General features: G+C 43.0%; 1 protein-coding gene across 1 annotated transcript; it reads left to right on the top strand.

Moving 5' to 3' along the window:
- Positions 1 to 212: 212 nt before the first annotated feature.
- On the top strand, positions 213 to 13,014 carry birc7 (baculoviral IAP repeat containing 7; the record flags this gene model as incomplete). Its single annotated transcript, XM_080762866.1, has 7 exons — positions 213 to 966; positions 3,648 to 3,747; positions 4,979 to 5,060; positions 5,487 to 5,532; positions 7,825 to 8,067; positions 10,107 to 10,172; positions 12,486 to 13,014. 7 exons carry the CDS (start codon positions 213 to 215, stop codon positions 12,686 to 12,688), a joined length of 1,494 nt encoding a protein of 497 aa, XP_080618992.1. The 3' UTR covers positions 12,689 to 13,014.
- Positions 13,015 to 18,792: the final 5,778 nt, after the last annotated feature.

Below are 18,792 nucleotides of genomic sequence, written 5' to 3'. Positions count from 1 at the left end.
CTGGCCAGCAGCACAGCAGGCAGCCTCGGTTTAGTTTGTTATCATGACTGTTCTGGAACGTCCCCCCCCCCCCCCCCCCCCCATGTTGTGCTGCCGGACCCAGCTGTTAACAGTATACAAGCATAGTTTGTCTATAATAAAGCAGCCTGCGCAGCGCAGCAGTCCCACTATAGAGCCAGTTCCTAGTCCAACTACTATGGAACGCAAACGGGATGACTGGCAGCAGCAGCGGACTAATAAACGACGAAGACAAGCCGAGGAGGAAAGCAGCCATCATGTCGGATGACACCAGCACCACAACAACATACACCCTGGAGGAGCCCCACATGCGCGGGGAAGGAGACCGGCTCCGAACGTTCCTGGACCCCCTCGGGGGACCGTCCCCCCCGTCCCCGGCCGCGGCGTGCCCCCCCGCCGGCGCCGATCAGGCCACGGGGACGGGGATGGGGAGGAGGTGGTCCCCGTGGCCCCCCTCGGCCCCCGTGGCCCCCGGGGACCTGGCCCGGGCCGGGTTCTTCTTCCTGGGCGAGGAGGACCAGGTGCAGTGCTTCTGCTGCGGCGGCGTGCTCCGCTGCTGGGCGGCCGGGGACGACGCGGCGGCCGAGCACCGGAGGCACTTCCCCGGCTGCGGCTTCGTGCTGCTCGGTGGCCTGGGTGGTGGTGGGGACCCGGGGGGTGGTGGTGGTGGAGGAGCCGTCGGGAACGTTCCTCTAGTAGGACTGGGGGGTGTTGGTGTTGTTGAGGAGGGGTCCTCCTCCTCCTCTGACAGTGACACGGACTCCGTGGACGGCCAGCTCCTCAGTCAGCTCCAGAGGCTGACCGTGGACGAGCAGGGAGCCCCGATGGGACAGGCCGTGTACCCCGAGATGGAGGCGCAGGACTCCCGCCTGAGCACCTTCCACAGCTGGCCCCCCGGAGCGACCATCCGGCCGGACGACCTGGCCAGAGCGGGATTCTTCTACACAGGTTGGTGGTGACATGACAGACCGACTGACCCGACCGATCAATATGCATAATCAAACACTAAATATTCTTATTTCACAAGGCACAAGCCTCATGCATGCCTATGCGTACACAAATCCGTATATTATTGAGTTTAAAGTTTCTCTTTGAATAGCAGTCCTTGCTCTCAATGGTTGATTGATTGATTGGAATATTTATTAACAGTTTGCAGAATTACAGTAGGCCTACATTTCAAGCACAAACTCAATACAAAGACTGTTAACTGAGTGGATGACCCAATAATAAATAATTACACTTGTTTACAAGAGGGTCCACCTTGTTCAATTGATCAAAGTGGAATATGCTATACAGTAACAGAGTAGGCTATAGCCACTGCACAATTGTCCACAAAAAACACTAAATATTCTTATTTCACAAGCTTATGCTTAAAAAAAAGAGTATATTATTGAGTTTATCTTTGAATCGCAGTCCTTGTTGTCAAATCAATGGAATATAAGCTACCGGTATACACAGAGTGGCCACTGGACTGCTGGACAGAGGACACACGGGTCCCTCATTGTGAGCTTGAGTGACCAGCATCCATTGTTGTCCACTTAAAAAACACTAAATATTCTTATTTCACAAGCCTTTAAAAAATATATATATACATATTATTTTATTTAAAATTATTTTTTTGAATAGTCCTTGTCAATGGAACATTATTTAATCTATATACACACACAGAGTAGCCACTGGACTGTCGGACACTATGCGGTCCCTCATTGTGAGAGAGTTCCCGTGTGGGGGGAGGACAATTGTCCAGCTGAGTCATGCGGTTTTGGGGGACAGAAAAGCCTGGACAGGACCAGCTGGAGGCTGCGTTTACATATAGATCTGACGGACCAGAAGCTGCCACACGTACCACCACAGCCTTATATATAGACTCCCAAAAATATTGTTATTGTTATTGTTATTGGCCGCCGACCCCATCTGAAAATATGTTGTTGCAGGGACCCCCCCCCCCACGCTATGAGCTTGTAGATCTGCTATCTTTCAATAGCTAAAGTGTAACATAATGCTTAAAACACCAAAAGGTTCCGAATGGGTTAATTAAAGACTTTGAAGACTTAGAAAAGCAGAATAATAGGTAAAACAAGTTGAGGTATAAGGAGCTCAAGCAACTAGCTGCCAACCGTTCTATGGCTCTGCTATCAAATATCAAATATATCAAATTTTCACAGAACATTCACAGAAAATAGCAGATCTATATACAGAGCGTAAGCTCATAGAAAAGCTTGTAGGAAAGCTCGTAGAAAAAAGCAGCACGGTTCAAGTCATGACATTCCTGGAAATATTGGTTCGGAATTCATCAAGGGTCCTGGAATTTATCAAAGGTTTTTGGCTATTGATTTAATTAAAAACATTAACAACAGATCTACAAGCTCACGACGTCCTGCAGCCTAATACTGTCTATGGCTACCCCCCCCCCCCCACCCCAGAAGCAAAGATTTGAGTTAAAAACGCTCGCTTTGAAAGATTTGCGCCACATTTTCAGATCTACAAGTTCATAGTGCGGCGCTATGCTTGTAGATCTGCTATTTTTCAATAGCTAAAGTATAACATATAAAACACCAAAAGGGGTTCCCGCCTGGGTTAGATATTGCATATACTGTAGGAGTAAGAGACTCATTATTGCACTGAATGATTATAATAGGCCTGCGATCCTCAGGTTTTACACTGCAGGGCGGGGTCTGCCAATAAATGTGTGGGTGATAGGAAGGTTTTCATATTTTCTCCAAAAATGTTAATCTTTGAACATATTAAAGTATATGAATTACGGATGCTCCGATCGGGGGGTTTTTGTGCGTAAGAGGCAAATTTGAATATTTGCTAAATTATTATATCTCAAAACCTGTATTGTGTGTGGGGAGGAAGGGGAGAATGTTGTCACAAAGATATTATACTATATATCTGATTGACATTTATACCACTTAAATGGTGTACTGTAAATAAAATATTGTTTTCTCCAGATAGGGTAAATTGTCGATTGTGGCGATTATCGGAGCATATCTAATATGAATCCAACATGTTAGCAAAGATACGTTGTAAACAAACAAACATTTAATTTACACACCACTGATGCTGTCAAACACATCTATGAAGCCATCAAAGCTACAGTATCACTCAAATGTCCACACATGCAGTCATTCATGAAAATCAGCTAAATATTGTGAGCTATAGCGTCGAACAACCTCGAGATCGGTAACCGGAACACTCGCCCCATTTTTTCTGTTGACCACTCACCCCCATTATTGTATCAGTTTAGACATAGTTTTACTGAGGTTATGTTTAGGAATAAGGTTAGGTTTAGATAGACATAGTTTTACTGAGGTTAAGGTTAGGAATAAGGTTAGGTTTAGACATAGTTTTACTGAGGTTAAGGTTAGGAATAAGGTTAGGTTTAGACATAGTTTTACTGAGGTTAAGGTTAGGAATACGGTCAGGTTTAGACATAGTTTTACTGAGGTTATGTTTAGGAATAAGGTTAGGTTTATATAGACATAGTTTTACTGAGGTTAAGGTTAGGAATAAGGTTAGGTTTAGACATAGTTTTAACGAGGTTAAGGTTAGGAATGAGGTTCTTCCTGACTGTACTCCCATGTCTGGGAGCCCAATCTTCCGGTTCTCGCTGTGTGTGTCCTCAGGTCACGGCGACAACGTCAAGTGTTTCTTCTGCGACGGAGGGCTGAGGAACTGGGAGCCCGGTGACGACCCGTGGCAGGAGCACGCCAAGTGGTTCCCACGGTACTACGAACGCCTCTCGTCTCTGAACCAGTGTTGTTTTTGGCAGCAATTTTTTTATTTTATTTTAGTTTTAGTCTTTAGTCTCTTGAATAGTTTTAATTTCGTTTTAGTCACATCTTAGTCACCCGGAATGTTTTAGTGTTTAGTCTAGTTTTAGTCGATTAAATATCATAAGATTTTAGTCGACTAAATCTACAGTTGATGTAGTCGAACACAATGTATTTTGGCGGCCCTTGATGCTGTCGTAATGACTTATTTTGACTGAAAATAGCTGATCTACAAGCCCACAACGCGTTGCGCTGCAGCGCGTTGTGGGCTTGTAGATCACCTATTTTCAGCATGCAACTAATCGTAAAATGACTTATACTGGATCTTTTTTTCACTAGTCCCTTCCTAACATTTTTGTCTAGTTTTTATTTGTTGACAAATCTGTCAATATATATTGTCTTAGTTTTAGTCACCATAGCTTAGTTTTAATTTAGTTTCCATTTAGTTTTCGTCAGTGGAAAAAAGGTAGTCGACATTTTTCGTCTTAGTTTCAGTCGACGAAATCAACACGGCTCTGAATGTGTGCAAAATGGAACCAAATGGAACTAGAAAAAGTGCCCCTCGGGACACACAAGTCTCCACCAGGCCAGGTCAGGTGTGTGGCCTCCTGGTGGCGCTATAATCTCCTGGTGGTGCTATAATAGGCCAATGTGAAAAGGGTGGGAGGACTAATATTTAAAAAATTGTTTTACAAAAGTCGTGAATGCAACGTTTCACAGAAGGTGGTCCTCAGACGAGCCCTCCATCGTCTCCTCCATTTAAAACAGAATCAATCTCCTAAACCAATAAGGTGGTTGTATGCCAACAGATTTTCCCTTCCGCTTAAAATCAGCCGGAACGACCCCAAGTCTGTCTGTGGTTTCATAAATATTTATACATACAATAAAAGTATGAATAGCAACGCTTCATCGCACCACATTTCAAGCTTGTAGATCTGCTCTTTTTGATGCTTTTGTTGTGTGACGTTCATTATAGAGCATTCATTTAGGAAAAAACTAAAACAAAACACAAAACAGTTCAAATTATATGGAGATAATCAAGGTTTCTGCCCAGCCCTTTGTGAACGGTGTCTCTTGATGGTAGATTTAACTAAAGTATTTTTTTTCTCATCAGATGGTGGATTTAACTAAAGTGTATTTCCTCATCAGATGGTAGATATAACTAACGTGTATTTCCTCATCAGATGTGACTTCCTGCTGCAGACCAGAGGACAGGAATATGTCAACAACATCCAGGACTCCCACTTCCACCTCGGTCAGACCGTGGTAAGAAACATTAATATATCAACAACCCACTTCCACCTGGGGCAGACCGTGGTAGGAAAAACTCAGTGATTTCACTTAATTCAAATATCTCTTTTTTGTGTGCTGACCATAGAAGGAGTCCCTGTCCCCAGTGAGCCCCTGGGGTCAAAAAACTAGTTTCGGTTTTGGTGGCGGGTGAGAAAGCCTTCATCCAATCAGGATGAGAGGGGCCTTCCTCCAATCATGATCGAGTGCAGGGGGCGGGCCTTGGTGCATGTGCACTTCCCCCCCCCACTGTAGTGCGTGCATGTGCACATCTTGTTACCGCGGCGGTAACAAGTCACTCAAATCACTGAATGCTCCTTTAATATGTCAACAATATGTTGAATCGATCTATTATTTCGTGACGCAAACTGACTTCTGTTCTGTGTTTGGTTGGTTCTCCAGGGTGGAATGCAGACTCCCATCGGTCGAGACATAGGCTCTGGAAACGGTACGTCACTGTGGCTGTGGTGTGGTGTGTGCTGGTTGGCTATTTATTCGGCAAGATGACCAGACTTTAAAGGAGAATTTCAGACTAGAAGGCTTTCTTACCTTTATTTGTAGTTGTTACGTCCCCACCATAGAGGTCCAGGTGTTATTTTGTACAAAAGCGCATTATTGGCTATTTCCCCTACCATAAGCCCTCAATGAATTGAATTGCATTAAATTGAATGGGACATTGGGTTGTTGTGCTAATTCGCTTATTTCCATCGTCTCAAAAATCGTCTCTTCATAATGTAAAATGTGTAAATAAATAGTATCCCAAGCGGCACACTTTACTACTTATTTCGATGGAAATAAGCGAATTAGCACAAAAACCCAACCCCCATTGAGGGCTTATGTTAGAGGAAAAAGCCAATAATGAACTTTTAGACATGGACGTCACAATTTACAGTGTATGCTAATTCCCGTGCTGTGAGAACACTTTCTCACAGTGCGAAGCAAAAGATCAAAATCTTTGAGTTTAAAACAAAAGAAAGACATGGATGGATGATCGCATTTTATGCAGCGATGCACATAAAGACAGCGTGCGCGAGATCGTGCACACGGGGATTTCGGCCGGTTTTAGGTAGATTACATCGGCCAAACAAGCTAAAGGTTGCTACATTTTGCCACATTAAACCCCCGATTATAGGGAATAAAATGTTTACGTCATTTACATCAACGGTTATGATGGCTTTTTTGATTAATTACATCAATTACGTATAAGGTGGTTAAGTAGCATGTGACATGTCAAACTAGGGGGTTTTCATCATTCTGAATCCATTCCAAGCATTAGTTTTCCACAAAAAAACACTCCTTGGGCTACAAACGGTAGCTATGGCCGGAAGGATCGACATATGGAATGTCAGAACAGGTCAGCTCCATATATGGAGATCTAAGGGTTTGAGGTTTGAGGTCAGATGTCGAGCTCTTGGCTGGCTACATAGATCTATAGGTGATGATCCAGTCTTCTGGTGTATGGTTATCCAGGGTTTGATGAGGTCAGTGTCACGATCTTCATATATGGAGACGGCCATACATGGTGGCCGCGTGATGGAGTCACTGGACGGAGTCCAGAGGTTTTGCAGGTTTTCATAGTAATCTGCGACCTATGGTCGCAATAAACCCAGTTTACCCTACTAGTTTGTGTGCGTCCTCCTGTCCTGTCCGGTCCCGCAGGCGTGGTGGCCTCTGGGCTGTGGGCTTTTAGTTATTCTTGTGTCGTTTATAAATATTAGACATGAACGTGCCCGTCGGCCACCGGCCTATTGGGAACGATGCAACTTTGGAACCTAATAGTATCCGTTGTCATTGCACCAGTTTTAAATATCTGTCTCTGTATGTGCGTGTGGTTGAAGAGTGCAAACTGACTGTGAAAAGTGGAGTGGTTAAGTAATCAATTGGCAGGTGTGGGGTTGCCATGGCAGCCTCTGGCTGGAAATTGATTTTGGAATTGGTCTCATTAGGCCAACTGGCAGAGCCAGAGACTGGAAATTTCACAGGTGAGGGGATTTAACGCTGATTAGGCCCTCTGGCAGAGCCTGACCATGAGCCTTGTGTGGTGGTTCTGGAGAACTGTGGGTCCGACCGACTGGATACCGGGCACTGCACTCCCTGTGGGAGTGTGGAACGCATGTGTCAAATTTGATCGGTGGGGTGAACGGTTCTCGACTTACGAGCTGCGCCGCATTTATGTAAGGGATAATATCTGGCTAGGTGGTCATTTATGTAAGGGATAATATCTGGCTAGGTGGTCATTGACAGGGAGCCGAGGTGGTTAAACTCCCTGAAGGTGAATTATATCCCGACAATGACCACCTAGCCAGATATTATCCGCTTAACAAAAAAAGTATTCCATAAGTTCGCGCTGGCTGCGTCTGGCCAGCTGCAGGGCTGGAGCACTGTCGGAAAACAAGGAAGTGATTTGATAAAATATAATCCATTTTAGGGTACTGTTTTGTCTATTTCTCGCTCAAATGTTTTCAAAAACTTTTTTGAGAGCAATGTTTAGCTGTAAATTACATTGTGTGTCACTAGTGTGTGTGTGTTTACATGGCTGTCATGTTGGAAACGGCAGTAAATCAAGCGGGGCGCAGCTGGTGCTCAGAGGGTTTGATTAGGCAGAGGTCTGTTATAAAGTCATTAGTCATTATGATGAGATAACTCACCGCTGAATTCAGCGATTCACCAATCAGAATCAAGCAGTCAACCAAGCCATGTAATAAAGTAGGATAATAATAACCTCTCCTCCTGTTCCCAGACGTGGTGGGCTCGGGGCTGGGGGCCGGCTCGGCCATGCTGTCCCCCGTGGTGCAGTCTGTGGTCAGGATGGGCTTCGAGGCGGCTGTGGTGGAGAGCCTGGTCCGGACCAAGTACCTGCTGACCGGACGACACTACACCAACGTGTCCGACCTGGTGACCGACGTCCTGCAGGCAGAGGAGGAGGACCGTCAGCAGCAGCAACGGGACAGGACCACCACCACCACCCAGACCCAGAACAGAGGTAAGCCTTAGTCCTGGTGGTGTCCCACTGGGACCACCCAGACCCAGAACAGAGGTACTGTTAAACCCATTTAGACCTGAGGATGATTCTACAAATGCCTTCTAAATCCTGACAGTTTTCTGAAAAACCCTATGTTTCTATGTCGAGTCGTGACTCTTGATCAAACATTTTCATGTCAAGGACCCCCCAACTATATGCAAATTTTGAGTTTAGTTTTAGTCATAGTCTTTTGAATAGTTTTAATTTAGTTTTAGTCACATTTTAGTCACCCGGAATGTTCTAGTGTTGGTCCAGTTTCAGTAGACAAAATTTCATAAGATTTTGGTCGACTTAAATCTACAGTTGATTTAGTCGACTAAAATGTGTTTTGACAGGCCTTGATGTCGTTGTAATGGCATATTCTACACTTTGGTTGCATGCTGAAAATAGCAGATATACAAGCTCACAACGCGCCGCGCGCTGCGACGCGTTGTGAGCTATTTTCAGCATGCAACCTAGCATAAAACTGGATCTCTTGTCCACTAGTCCCTCCCTAACATTTTAGTCTTGTTTTTATTTGTTGACGAAATTGTCAATATATTCAGACATAGTTTTAGTCATCATATATTTTTATTTTGGTTTTATTTAGTTTTAGTCAGTGAAAAAGGGTAGCCGACGATTTTTTGTCTTAGTTTTAGTCGACGAAAACAACACTCGTCTGGGGAGAGCAATGGACAGATGATCCAAGCCGCTTCTTTTCACCTGACAGGGGGGAGTTTCGCCGGCGGGACGTAGCCAGCTCCTCCGCCCAAATAGCTAAAGACTGAATCAAGCAACCTAAAAACTAAAGCCTGAGTAGACATTACCATTGACCACACGGCCATCTTGCCATTAAGTTAATGCCAGGGTGGTAACCATAGACATATAAACGTAGACGCCCTTTCCGGCTCTGGAGTGCATGTGCTCAAGGGAGGGCAAAACATTCCCAAGGTTCCTTGCGAAGCCCCGCGGAAGCATGAGCGTACATCACAGAGTGCATGTTCGGGTCTGATAAGTCAGCGTGACGTAACGTGCCTTCCACACTCTTGCACACATATGGCTCCAACGACCTGCAATGCCCAATGAGGCATCTATGGTGGTAACTAGGTGCAATTTCCCATCTAAATGGTAAATGGTGCATTTATATATAGCACCTTTATCCAAGGCGCTTTACAGAGATTGTGCATTTGATTCCATTCACCCATTCATACACCGACGGCGGCGGTTCAGTGTCTTGCTCAAGGACACTTCGACAGTAACTCTGGGGGAGCCCGGGTTCGAGCTGGCAATCTTACGGTTACCATCCAGCCACTCTACCCCTGAGCCACTGCCGCCCGTCTGATTGTATTAAACAACTTTAAACGCACCAACATTGCAGCTGTACGAAAAGCTTGAATTATCATCTTTCTATAAGTGTTTGTTTCATACAAATCCACCGTAGACATGTCATGTAATGAGCTATTTTCTGTCTTTGCAGGTGATTATTTTTAAGTGTCAGAGTTTGGAAGTGCTCGTTGGATATCACTCAACGGCCTGTGCGTACCACCTGTTTTGAATTTGCACATAATGCAGGAGGCAGCAGGACGTTGCTTTACTGAAAGCGTGCGCTTCCGAACTCTGATGGCAAGATGGGGGCTCAAAGGGGGGATGGGGGATCAAAGGGGGCTTCAGCCCGTGCCCTTTTACCCGTCTGTAAAACTCCAGACCATGAATGCAACTATTGATATTGAGAATTGATTTATTCTGAACTCTCCTGATTTTGAACGCAGCATTTTGAGTTGAAAGAATTGGTTTAGAAATCCATGTCATCGCCGCATCTCCAGTAGCCAATGAGTTACTGGAAAATAGCAGAACGGAAAATTGCCGATCTACAAGCTCTTAGGGAATTTCAGCCCCTGCCTCTGTAACACTCTTCTGCACGTCCCAGGGTGTGCATATAGTCAAAACACAATATTTGAAAGTGAAATATGTCAAATATCCCCAAGTCTTGTGTATTTATGCTGGTATGTCGATCCCCTCAGAGTCAGATGTGAGACAGGGTCCCAGCGCTGGAATTGTGAGGAGCCAGATGCCTGTCCGAGAGAAAGGTACCACAAAAAAAACACACTTTATATATCTAGACCCACTGTAGCGCCCAAATCCTAAATTTGTGGCACTACTGGTTGCCGACAGTGGGGTTGTAGTTAAGACGTGTGCTCCAGGAAGTGATGTCCAAACATGTGTGTAGAGTTGGTATAATGAGGATTTATTATCTGTTTCTGCAGGCCTAGTCACTACAGCATACATATAAATAAATGCAATAAACGTAAATGATACAAACAGCCTCCTAAACACAGTCTGAAAACTGTTTGCCTCTTGTCAGCAACACCTGCTGCTTGATTGGAGATCAGATTAAATACCCTTCCAACCTTCACATTGACCACACCCCTCAGTGGACATCATTGGCCACAGTTAGGTGACTCAAATGGCGCTTACACCCACTATTATCACAAAGTCTCGCGTTATACCAGACTGTTTGTTGCATCTCACAATTCTCAAATGCTTCCATCTTGCAGTCTGGAGCAACGGAAGAGCTGTCATGAGTCAAATATATAATAAAGCGGAAGTGGAGCCTCCTCCCCACTTCCGTTTCGTCTTTACAGTCGCGCAAATTTATCCTATAATATAAATAAAACTTATCTAAGCTTGCTGCTTAGCAGAAAAGGAAATAAAATGTAAAGATATTTACAAATATTTTTTCGCGAACGGAAATGGGAGCTTCCTTACTCGGATTTAGTTCCAGACTATATATAACTACACCTATTCAGGAGGTGTAGTCCCAGACTCTATATAGCATTCAGGAGGTGTAGTTCCAGACTCTATATAGCATTCAGGAGGTGTAGTCCCAGACTCTATATAGCATTCAGGAGGTGTAGTTCCAGACTCTATATAGCATTCAGGAGGTGTAGTCCCAGACTCTATATAGCATTCAGGAGGTGTAGTTCCAGACTCTATATATCATTTGGAGATTGTGGAATAGTCTGGATACACGAGACTACACTGTAGACCAACTATTTGATTACAAACATTGAAGAGTGCACAGTGCCATCTGCTGGTCAGAGTTAGGTTAGTTCCACATGGTATCAAGTTCGGACTCGCCACGACTGATTTGGATTCTACAGAAGTATTTTACAGAATCATGTTGTGCATCAAAAATAGCAGATCTACAAGCTTACAACACACCTGTAACGTGTTGTGAGCTCATAGATAGGCTATTCTCGGTATAGATGAAAAGGTGTTCAAACTATAGAATAGAATAGATTAGATTAAAGATATTTCATGAAAGCAAAGGCAGGCGTAAACCTGCAATCTCTTCAACTGGAATGCAGAACATATGGGTTTAGAAAAAACATCAACAAAACATTCATGAAACAGTTTAGGGAACTGTGCTAGCGTGGGTCGGTGGGTAGGCTCCTTTCACTCAGTTTCACAAATCACAGATTGGGACAAATGTAATCTTCCAGTGGGGACTCCTCACTGGCAGGTCATTTTGTATTTTAATATGTGTAGTCAGACAGTCAGTTTGTGAAATTAGCAGAAGATTTTTGAAAAGGTTTCATAAACCTGGCACAGCTAAATTACTTATGTATGACATATTTACAAAGACTAAAAACTAAGGACATTCTCAGTGATTTCAGTTAAAGGGGGTGTCAGTGATTTCAGTCAAAAACCCTTAGGTTTCGTTTTTGCCTTGGGACACAAGCTTTCATCCAATCAGGATAGAGAACAAAAACGAAACCTAAGGTTTTTTGACCCCCAGGGGTTAACTGGGGACAGGGAGGAACTCCTTATATGGTCAGCACACTCTATAGTAGAGAGGATTATCACAACAAAACAAAAAAATAAGTGATATTTGAATTAAGTGAAATCACTGACTCTACCTTTAATTTTACTTAGTGTTAGTTTTGCGGAGCCTCTTTTTTCAGTGAACTCAAATGTTTTGTCAATTCTAGTTTTCTAGATTTCATTTATTGGTTGCAGTTAAAGGGGCACTTTTCCACCTTATTGTCATTTACTACACGGCTCCGTTGAATGCTTAATTCTCATTGGTCAATCACTGATTGACCAAAAAGGCAACTAAAAGGCTGTAATTTATGTTTTTCCTTTATTTTTTATATAGAAAAAACCCATAAAAAGTTAAAATACAGATATGGGAATTCAATTAAATTAAATTAAATTAAATTAAATTCAATTAAATTCAATTCAATTCAATTCAATTCAATTCAATTCAATTCAATTCAATTCAATTCAATTCAATTCAATTCAATTCAATTCAATTCAATTCAATTCAATTCAATTCAATTCAATCCCCTCCCCTCCCCTCCCCTCCCCTCCCCTCCCCTCCCCTCCCTGCCCTCCAGTGGTGGGCGACCCCAGCCCAGAGGAGCTCCTTCGCCAGCTGCAGGAGGAGAGGACGTGCAAGGTGTGCATGGACAAGCTGGTGAGCATGGTGTTCATCCCCTGTGGTCATCTGGTGGTGTGTGGAGACTGCGCCGCCAGCCTGCGCCACTGTCCCATCTGCAGGGCGGTCATCAGGGGAAGCGTCCGTGCCTTCATGTCCTAACCCATTTAGGCCTGCCGTCGACATTTAAAAAAATGTCTTCTAAATCATGACAAATTTCTGGAAAACCTCATGTTTCTATATCAGTGGTTCTCAATATTCCATAGGACCGCCAAAAATGATGTTATAGGCTGCCGACCCCCATCTGAAAATATGTTGTTCCAGGGACCCCCCCATCCAGAAGAAAAGATTTGAGTTAAAAACGTTCGCCCTGAAAGAATATATATTCAAAGATTTGCAGCACATTTTCACGATTTTTCGAAAAATCACAGATCGACAAGCTTGTAGATCTGCTATTTTTCAATAGCTAAAGTATAACATAATGCTTAAAACACCCAAAAGGGGTTCCCGCCCAGAATGGGATAAACACACTGTTCCCATATCTGCAGGGCGGTCATCAGGGGCGGTCTGTTTGGGTAATACGTTCGCAATGAGCACATTGGTGTGCCCTCTTGTTGTTTGTTTATTCTGTTTATTCGCTGCGCCCCCGGGGTGTGTTGTCCTGAACCCTACTCGGAAGGTGGGGTTGTCGAGTGTGAGCGCGTTACTGCCGTGTCTCAAGGGTAACAGGTACCGTCACCCATAATCCCCCTCGTTGGGTTTTTTTTCCCCCCCATCAACCTCACGCCGACCGATCGGTGCGGCGGTTCTTGTATTCTTTATTTTGTTTTACTGGGAATAAGGTTAGAAATAAGTTTAGGGTTAGGGATATAGTTCTACTGGGGTTAAGTTTAGGTATAGGGTTAGGTTTAGGCATATCGTTTTATTGAGGTTAAGGTTAGGAGTTCCGCCGGCTGTACGCCTGGCGCGAGTTGGTAAAAGGGTGACTTCATTGGTATTCATCTTGAGCGCTTCCCTGCGGCGAACGATGTTGGAGGACATGGTTGCCTAATTGGTCCTTTGAGTTTTACTAATACACACACGCAACAACGTGTTGTTTTGACTGGTCGTTCGTGAATAAGCCACACTCTTGCACGCTTTATGATGTCACCGCCCAGCACGCTCGAAAAACTGAGCGCATTCCCGCTGCGCATTCCCTGAACGCACCCCAAATGAAAAACACTTCCACACCGCCACAGATTAGGATCATTTTGGGCGATTTGAACTATTCCGTGTTTCTTAACCCTAGAACACTAAACACGGGTGATTTTCACCCGGGCAATTTTCACCCGGGCAATTATATTGTTGTAATTGTCATAATGTTGCTGGTGTCTGAGGTGGGCGGGTCTTTAAGTACCTTCATGATGCTGAGTGACATCATAATGTTGCTGATGTCTGAGGTGGGCGGGTCTTTAAGTACCTTCATGATGCTCAGTGACATCATAATGTTGCTGATGTCTGAGGTGGGCGGGTCTTTAAGTACCTTCATGATGCTCAGTGACATCATAATGTTGCTGATGTCTGAGGTGGGTGGGTCTTTCAGTACCTTCATGATGCTCAGTGACATCATAATGTTGCTGATGTCTGAGGTGGGCGGGTCTTTCAGTACCGTCATGATGCTCAGTGACATCATAGAAGGTATAGGCCCACATCCCTGTATTTGAGGGGTCGCTAGCCCCTCCTATATACAGGTTTAATGTTTATTTTTAGTTCAATGTTTGTTTTAAAAAACGCCATTGACAATGAAGGGAAAATTGATGTCATATTGTCCCCCATTATGTTATATTGTCTCTTTATCGTTAATGGCGTTTAATGTTTGTGTTGTCACCGTTTGTTTTATATCACCATTACATCACCCAAACAACATGAGTTAGACTTTAATATATTAGCGCCCCTCACTTCCCACAGGTGTGTTTCTTCTCTTCTCCTACAGGCAGGTGTTCGGGCGAATGTCACTCGTGTTTACTGTTTAGTGAAAAATCCCATACACCCACAATGGGATTTTTTTATTCTATTTTATTTTGTCTCTTCACTGAACTATTCTCACATGGAATGAGTGGACCAAAGGAGAAGTTCCCAGCTCCATCATTTTGTGTTTGTTTGTAGTAATATCTTTAAAATAATACCCACATTTTTCACAGATTTCGCCCATCTCCATTATATCTATTTTTCCAAGTTGCCATGCATTGCTGTACTTCAATATATTTTTGATAAATGAGTGACAGTGTGTACATTTTGCTTTGAACACTGAGCAGCTTTTTTTTTTACAGTGTGCTTTACGTTTTAATCGTTTGATTTGCCCTATAGTAGCGATTATTTATTTAAAAGAAAGAAGATGAATTGAACACGTTGGCTTTGTTTTGTGATTGCTGAGATTGTCAAGGAGTTTATACTGTATATACGATCTTTCTATATAATAAACACATTATTAGTGCGAACCGTGTTTGCCTGGCTATCATTTCCAAGTCGACGAAGTTCCGAGAACTGCATTTTTTTTCTTGCATTTTTACTTTAACTGTAGGCTAGTGTATATGTGATGATTTCCTTTTTTTTCATAGAAGTGTATATCTGTACATCTTTAAATGTTTCGATGAATTGAAAATGGAGGACCCTGATGTAAACAAGACAGTTGTCATGTTGCACACATGCCTAAAATTGCTGATATTTGCGTCGCCCTTGTTGAAAACAATGCATTTCAAACTCCAGTTTGTCCCTCTCCAGGCTGCATGAACAGAGCTCGAGCGCTCAGTTTTCTGACCCCTCAATGTCGTAACTCTGTCTTATACTCTATGGCTCTGACAACAACAGACCACACAAACGTCACATAGCACCATTAAAAGTACTTTTTCAGTTTTATTTTTATTATTATTATTAACAAACAGCTATGTACACACAAAGCACATGTTCTGGACCAATAGGGTCACACCATCAGGGAGGGTCACATGATGATAGGGGGGGGGGGGGGGGGGGAGGGGGCTAACAGGACTAAAAGAGAAATACAAAAAGATCGTTTGGACTTTTTTCAGTACAAAGAAACAGAATTATCTACAAAGGGCCGGGGGATCTTTTTTCTTCTTCTTCCAATACAATCTACACAGTACAAGCTTCTGGTATACGTGTGTGTGTGTGTGTGTGTGTGTGTGTGTGTGTGTGTGTGTGTGTGTGTGTGTGTGTGTGTGTGTGTGTACGCATGTGCGAGTGTGCTTATCAACGGTATGCAAGTTAACAAAAAATTAAATGTAACGTGTATGAACTGAATGGGATTACATGTAGGCAATTTTTTTTATTCAAACCAATAAATACAATAATAATAATAATAATTGATTGACCAGTCGAATCTCAGGCATTCATAGGCATTCAAAATCTGTGAATCCTGCCAATATTAAATCATGTAATTCTGCTCTTTAAAAAAAAAGAAAAGAAAAAGGTTGATAAAGTTGTATATCACAGTGTTTAAAGGACCACTTCACCACTTTTCAACCTATCTTCATATAATAGGTCCTCATTTATAATCATGATAAAATGTCACGATTTTTTCCTACTCAGTCTGTGTCTCATAGGAGGGCTGTGGGCAGTTTAGAAACCGTCTTCCAGTGACATCATCATTAGGCAGATACTTTTTTACAAAAATGTTTAGATTTTCATCATCGTGAAAATGATGGCTTCCATTTTCGCAACTTTTCATGACTAGAAAGCCTGCAGTTTGTATTCCCCATCAATGAAGACGGTTTCTGAACTGCCCACAGCCCTCCTATGAGACACAGACTGAGTAGAAAGAAATTGCGCCATTTTTTCATGATTATTAGTGAGGACCTATTATATGAAGATAGGTTGAAAAGTGGAGAAGTGGTCCTTTAAGACAAAAGCACATTTTGAATTAAAATTCACAACAAAGAAAAGGACCTGGGTTTAAATTAATGAACCCATTTAACCATTAAATTAATATATAGTGAGAAACAACAAGCAACACCAAACATACAATTAAGCACCTATTGGTGTGATTTACGGTCAATTAAAAAGCTCCAGAATAACATAATAACAACACGTTTTTAAGATGAGAGCACAGAACACTTAGTAGCCTTTTCATCCTGCACATGAACACATTCGCCGCCAGAGGGCAACAGTTATTCATAAGAAACATTAAGGCGACAGGGAGAGAGAGAGACTGTAGGTGTAGGCCATGTACATATTAATACTCTATGATATATATATAGGCTAGATGGCTCAAGGCAGAGTCTCTTACGTAGTTCACCCAGCGGCCATCTTGCTGAGGGGCTACAGTACAGTATGTTCTATGGCAGCTCAAACAAAAACAGTCATAACTCCCTCAAATCTTGACGGATTTACAAACGTTATCAACATGGCTATGATTCAAGACGCTGCTTAATAAAATAAAACATCTCATATAAAAGCATATAAGTATATGCGGACGTCTCTGACGTGTATAACAAACCACCCGAAAATCGGTTGAAAATTAAGCAAGTTATGGTTATTTAAAAAGTATTTGCCCATAGACACAATGTTATGCTGTTATATCTGTAAGATGGCCGCCACGTAGCAACGTCGCTCTCATTGGCCAGCAGCGCGGGTGACCGGGTGAGCCATCTAGCTTTCTTATATGCTGTAGGCTACTATGAAGAAGCAAAGTGCTGATGGCTTCAATGAGGCAGGTCCGTGATTGGTTGGTTTTCTTTTATCTCTCACCACCAACTACAGGAAATAATAAACATTCTTTCCATTCCGTGACGTCGCGTGACCCAGATAGTCAGAATTGACTAATAATGTTGTTGTAGCCGCTGGGCAGACTCAAAGTGGGGTCCGGGGACCCCAGGGGTCCTTGAGGGAGTTCCAGGGGGTCCCCAGCTAAATGATAGTTTGGAACCAAAGTGGACCCTTATGGGTCTGTAACTCTGGGGGGTCCCAGAGATATAAATGCCATTAAATGGGTGGTCCGTAGACTAATTCATGTCAAACTGCATGGGGGTCCTTGAAATTAAACGGGTTGAGAATCACCGCTATAGAGCTGCCAAACATCTTCTCTTATGGGGGTCCTTCCCGCGGGCTAATGAGGATCATTTTAGGGGTCCTTGACATGAAAAAGTTTTGGAACCACTGACATTAAATTAGTGGTAGAAAGTAACCTTAATTTAAGTAGACTACTGTAGGCCTACTTAAGTACAAATTGGAGTTATTTGCACTTTTTTGGAGCATTTACAATTTACAATACTTTCACTTCTACTCCACTACATATCAGAGGCAAATATTGTACTTTTATTCCATTACAATTATTTGAAAACTTTAGTTACTTGTAGATTTTGATTATGATTACAAAACATACATTCACCACTATTCGGCCCTGTATACATTTGAGCCATTCGGAAAGAGCAGATCTACAATGTGTTGCGACTCGCGATGCGACGCATTGTGAGCTTGTAGATCTGCTCTTTTGATACATTACACTTTTTGATGCCAATACCGATGTACTTTGTACATTTTTAATAGATCTTTAGCTAAGCCCCGCCCCCTCTCCCCATGAGCTGGACACTTCCCAGCCTTCCCAGACTAAGAAACTCATTCATTCCAATGCAAATATCAGGGATTTTTTTACACATTAAATACTCGTTCATTTTTGGACACAGACCTTCAAAACCTCTTCCAAATCCGTCAACAAGGCCTGCCATATATGCACTGGAAAAATATGTGCATGACATTTCTGTTTTTAAAACAATGTTAAACTATTGGTGGAGAGGTTTAGCTGTGATTGGACCATGGCAGTTTGGGGAGGGGCTTAGCTAAAAGTCTATTCCGGACTTTTACTTTTTTCGATATTGCAGTATTGATACTTTTACTGTAAGTAAAAACATTGGAGTACTTTTTCCACCAATGCCCATTGGATCTGTTTTTTCCCATTCCCTGAAAATTAACAGTTTTGGACATACATGGTTTCCATGGCGACGGCGAAGGTGATTGGCTATTTATTTAAAGGGACACTTCACCCTTTTATGTCAATGACGTTTAGAAGATTTAGAACAATTTCTTGGGGGTCAGTGTAATATGTGGACGTGGTTTTAGATATTTTAGATTTTTAGCAGTGAACATGATGTCAAGGACACTGGGCTCACTTCCTGGACTACATGTTGTCTCAGTAAGACAGCCCCCCTCCCCCCTCCCCCACAAGGAGGAGCAGTGCACCAAAGCATTATGGAAATTGTAGTCCAGGAAGGAAG

Source organism: Protomyctophum bolini (genome assembly GCF_963924005.1).
Source record: "Protomyctophum bolini genome assembly, chromosome: 5".
Taxonomy (NCBI): Eukaryota; Metazoa; Chordata; class Actinopteri; order Myctophiformes; family Myctophidae; genus Protomyctophum; species Protomyctophum bolini.
The sequence above is the reverse complement of the archived record's forward strand: the minus strand, read 5'-3'. Positions and strand labels throughout refer to the sequence as shown.